The sequence below is a fragment of the Adiantum capillus-veneris genome, chromosome 28, assembly GCF_014529385.1.
Source record: "Adiantum capillus-veneris isolate H3 chromosome 28, ASM1452938v2, whole genome shotgun sequence".
Lineage (NCBI taxonomy): Eukaryota > Viridiplantae > Streptophyta > Polypodiopsida > Polypodiales > Pteridaceae > Adiantum > Adiantum capillus-veneris.
The window spans coordinates 105,450,885-105,456,021 of NC_140958.1; the positions used below are offsets into that span (position 1 = coordinate 105,450,885).

General features: G+C 40.4%; 1 protein-coding gene across 1 annotated transcript; it reads right to left on the reverse strand.

Annotated features, from left to right (window-relative positions):
• Positions 1–1,594: 1,594 nt before the first annotated feature.
• On the reverse strand, positions 1,595–3,165 carry LOC147421022 (uncharacterized). Its single transcript, XM_086504605.1, has 2 exons — positions 2,797–3,165; positions 1,595–1,615 (listed from the first exon to the last, which is right to left on the reverse strand). The coding sequence occupies exons 1-2, from the start codon at positions 3,163–3,165 to the stop codon at positions 1,595–1,597; spliced, it is 390 nt and encodes a 129-aa protein (XP_086360731.1).
• Positions 3,166–5,137: the final 1,972 nt, after the last annotated feature.

Consider the following 5,137-nt stretch of genomic DNA (forward strand, 5'->3'; position numbering starts at 1 on the left):
AATTATACTTAATTGTATAGAGTATCGTAATATTATATACTTAAATTATAGGTGGGTGTGTATGTATGTATTTGTTTATGCATGTATGTAGGCACTAAGTACGGGAGCATAGCACCCGAAGGCTAAACGCTTCCTCTTGGGTATAGTCCTTTTTTAATCCTGACGTGGTGTTCATTGATCCATTCATGCATGGATTACTGCAACATACCTTTGGTTTTACCACAATTGAGATTGTGATGATACCTAAAGATGTGCCACTTTACCTTTGGCACTACTAGCCCCTACTTAGATCTACTAGTATGTATATGGATCTACGTGCTTGTGTGCATATATGCTTGTGTACATATATGTAGATGAGTGAGTAGAGGGAGAAAGCATAGAGATAGAGAGAGGACAATAAAGTGCAATAGGAGTAGATAACAAGCAATAGAGGAAAAGGAAGATAGAGGGAAATAAAGAGCAATAGGAGTATCTAAATCTCATATTGCTCTCTATAATGTAGATGTCAGACTAGAGACCATCTGGTGGAGAGCAGCCATCTGGTTCTTCTTTTGGTTGGTTCACATCCAGATGAGCTCCAACCCAGGGTGGACATCGCCTTTAGTGGACCCAAGTCTTGAGGAGGTACGACCAAGCAAAGAATTTAAGATTATTTGTTGGCTAGTTTTTTGTGACCATGAGTGTTATAGGTTTCTCTTTTCTATATGCAAGCATGGCTATCCTACACTCTACTCAGGTTCCTCCACCGATGGTAGATCCAGGCCTTCAATGGACGCTCTCTTTATGGCACCAGTACCTCCGTTTTACGGAGGGATTATTTGGCCGCTACACTCCGTAGCAACTTACAAGCTATGATCTTTCTCTGTGGTCCATGCCATGGGAGAGTCAGGGAGGGACTCCTTACGTCCAAAGACTTGCACCAACGGCACCTCAGTCTACAAACCCTTCTTACCTCCTACTCCCCTTCCATCACATGGTCCCACTCCCATGGCAATGAAGGGTCCCACACCACTCCATTCCAATCTTGCTTCACCCGAGCACCGTCGACGCACTTCTTTTAGCAGCACACGTAGACGTTTGTCTCAAGGCAGTGAGCGCCAAGACAAACAGAGCCGTGGGGGATCTTGTGACTTTGCTTGTTTTGGTAGTGGGAGAGGGACGGAGTCCCCTATTTCAGAGTGTGCCACTCTAGCTGCAGAGGATAAGGATATTGATGCACCCATGCCAAACACGCATGGGCGCTACTATAAGGTAAAGTATGGCGAGGAGGTGGACTTCGGTACAGCACAGGGTTTTGACGCCATCTTCAGATTTTTTTACATTTGACGTATAAGAATATTTTTTAAAAGTTTATAAACTAGCTTCCCGATCATGCACGCTACATTGAGAATGCATTAGATGCTAGATTTCCAAATGCTCCCAATCAGCATTTTTCTAAATAGTGGTTGGAGGGCTACATAAGAATGTTTTTGAAAAACAAGCGGTCTAGTGTACAACATGCAACGGCCAACCAAGTTAGAGATCCAAACAGGAGCTATCACGGTGGCAACATGGCAGATGCGGAGTGGGAGTGGGCAATGCAAGAAAAGAGCGATCAGGCTGCAACGGGCTCATCCTACAGACAACAACACAAATCTCTGGCCATACAAACTCTCATGCACTATGGCTTGGGAGGCAAAGCAGATTGGAAGGACAAATATGTAAGTTTGATTAAATTACAACCTAAATCGATGATTAGAAAGATTTTAGTTAATGATTTGTTGTTTTTATTGCTAGCTTACGAAAATGTCACTCTTAGTCAACCAACCAGAGAGATGGTCAAGTTTCGAGAGCGGCATACAGAATTCAAAACTTGGCGATGGTTGTTGGAGTACAACCACATCTCTTGCGAGCAAGTTGACTCAGCGGTTGGATCTTGACAAGCGGTAAGTTTAAACAAATAATGTTGTATCAATTGTTTTGACTTGTTGATTCGTTTAATTTGGTTTGGGTTATTATAGAGTCAGGGTGATCAATCGTACGTGCTTGTCGACGACGATGAGGAGGAGGAGGATTAGATAGAAAATTATTTGTCTAAACTCTCATAAAGTCCCAATGTGGCACAATGTAATTACAACTATTTTCATTTTATTTGTAACTTTTTTTAATACTTGATCTTTTGCACATTAAATTGTCAAGGTAAAGTATATTCAATTTCATTTTATTTTATTTTTTATACTCTTTCAAAAAAACAATTGATGTTTCATATGTTTTATGCAGGTCAAAAATAAAGGTGCTCATTTGGGCCACCCAAAAATTGGGTGGCCCAAATGAGTACCTTTATTTTTTAATACGCGTGTAGCCGTAATAGCCGCAGTAATAGTCGCGGCAATGTACACAATAATAGTCGCAGGTATATTTTCGCGTCTATTACCACGTATATTGTTGTTAAACCACTACAGCATTAGTTGCCGCCATTATTTCCGCACACACAATCTTTTCTTTTTCTATTTTCCTTTATTAGCCCGCGGGAATGCTTGCGGTTTTGAAATTTTCCTCTTATAGTGTATTATGGGAGTAGATCATTCTCGCCATAGGAGGAGAGAGATAAAGTGAGCACAGGAAATCAAAGGTTGACATTGTAGATAGGGAGGAGAGTATCAAGACAGCAACAGGGAGGAGAGGGGTGGGACGTACGTACTCTTGTTCGAGCCCGCATCGTGTAGCTATGAATGCACCAAGGTTATAACCAAAACGTAGGTGCCAGTCAGGAAAGTTCAAGTTTAGAATGATTACTGGGAGAGCCTCTGAACGTACCCGAATTGAAAAGTTAACTGCAAGATTGACGTGAGCTCTTGACATGGGGCCAAACATGAAAATGATCACCTTCATGATGCTGAGTGCTACTGAAATCGCATTGGCCTTCATGCCCTTGAGCTTCTCCAGATAGCCCATGATGTTCAAGTCATAGCTCACCACCTTGCCCGTCAGCTTAAACTCATGCTCTATCTTCTTTCTCTGTATGATCCACATGTACCCCGCCATCTCCATGTACTCCATCTCCTCCACGTCCACCGGTGGTAGTAGACCCCTTGGCAGTCCAATCTCTTTTAGCAGTGACACCGCCTTCTTCAGTGCCTCGTCGTGCCCCTTCCACATGCTTGCCCCCTTACGCTTCGCTGCCATCTCTACCTTTTTCCATTGGTCCTGCACTTTCACCTGCAAGAACACGTGACAATATGTTGCACTAATTACTCACCATCAATTGGTGGCTCTCTCTCTCTCTCTCTCTCTCTCTCTCTCTCTCTCTCTCTCTCTCTCTCTCTCTCTCTCTCTCTCTCTCTCTCTCTCTCGCAGGTAACTCAACCTACCCATTGGGTGTCCCGCTTATTGAATGTTGGTCATTGGGTGTCCTACAACTCAAGGTCTAGTGTCCTGCAACTCAAGGTCCACGTGTAGCATCAAATTCTTTACGTGGTTGAAAGAAAGACGCTTGCAAAGTTAAAAGCTAGACATTTGCTCCTATGGCTGCATGGATTTGCATCCACATAGAGCATATAACTATCTTTTTAATATAGATATAAGATATAAGATATATATTAATCCCCGTCAAGAATAATATAGCTCATCATCCACAAAATTTTGATCCATGATAATTTTTGAAAAATAAAGATTAGAGTAGCCATAAAACCCAAGCTAATTGCAAATCTCTCAACTCCGATCAGTTATCACTTTTAGCTAGAATTACTGAATGTCTTCCAATGGTTCTTTTGAACCACAAATGTGTGGGTCGTTTGAGCGCTTGCTAGTCTTAATGATGATCGTGTATTACATGCTTGTGCAATTCCTAGGGAAGGCCACTTTTAGAGACTTTGGTTGGAAAATTTTCCCAAAAATTTTATGATTATAGATTTATTTTTTTTGGTACTAATGAACATGGATTGACAATCTCGTGGATGTCCAATTTGATGGATTGGTATTTTGCACCCCAAATGCAATATCTTGTCCAAATGTGATGGATTGTAACGTTTCAGGTTCCATTTTAAGATTCTCAATTATTAGTTGTCCTCCAATGAATCCAATTAATGCTCACACCAATGTGAAAGTTTGACAATCAATACTCTACTCTTTTTCATGGTATTCTAGACATTCTTATGGTCAAATTTTTTAAGATGCTTCCTATTAGCCACCTATGCATGGATGTTTGACTAGCAGTGCAAACTTTTGGTCTAAGAAATAGAGAGTTGTTTTACTTAGTAAAGATTCTAGAATTGAGTATAAAATTCTAGATTGGCAATACAATCCTTGATCCAATTCGCAAGTTTCGAGAACAACACCAAAACACTCTACGCACCCTATTATCCGCACCCTATTATCCTCAAGAAAATGGCCAAGTAGAGCATACAAATAAAATCCTTAGCTTTGTTCTTACCGAGATTGTAAGCTCAAGAAGAGCAGACTAGGAAATGAATCTCCTTTCAGCTCAATGGGCTTATACGGTTTTATACAAAATAGCTCTAAAGGCCACTCCATTTAATTTTGTCTACAAGCTTGATGCTATGTTTCCAATGAATTTTTTCTTGCCAACACTCAGAGTTGCACATGAACAAGAGTGGATGGATCATGAGCTGTTAGAATGAGTCAAAAATAGTGAGAAACTAGATGAGCAAAGACTAGCAATTTTTGCACACATTTATGCTTTGAAAAGGAAAAATAGTTCTTTGACTCACATCTATTGACAAAAATCTTCAAGCAAAGACAAAATTTAAGAAGAAGGGACATGGTCCTTTTGTAATCAAAAGTGTTTCACCAACCAGGGTGGTTAAATTGGCGACCTTGGATGGCAAAATAATGGAAAACTAAATTATTGGATGTTGATTGCAAAAGTTTAATGTGCCGTTGACTAATGATCCTAAGAAAGGATGCATGCAACAAAAGAATGTAAAATTAAACGACAACAGGCCTAATGACTACATTCATTTCAAAGGGCTTATGCGGACATGCAGAAGTGCCCAAAATGTGATTTTGAGAGATATCAAACGGATATTCACTAACCAAAAAAGCACAAAAGGTGCTACAACATTTTTGTCTGCTACCGCACATCAAGCATTTATTTGAATGTAAGTCTATGGACTCTCTAACAACATGGCATTGGAAT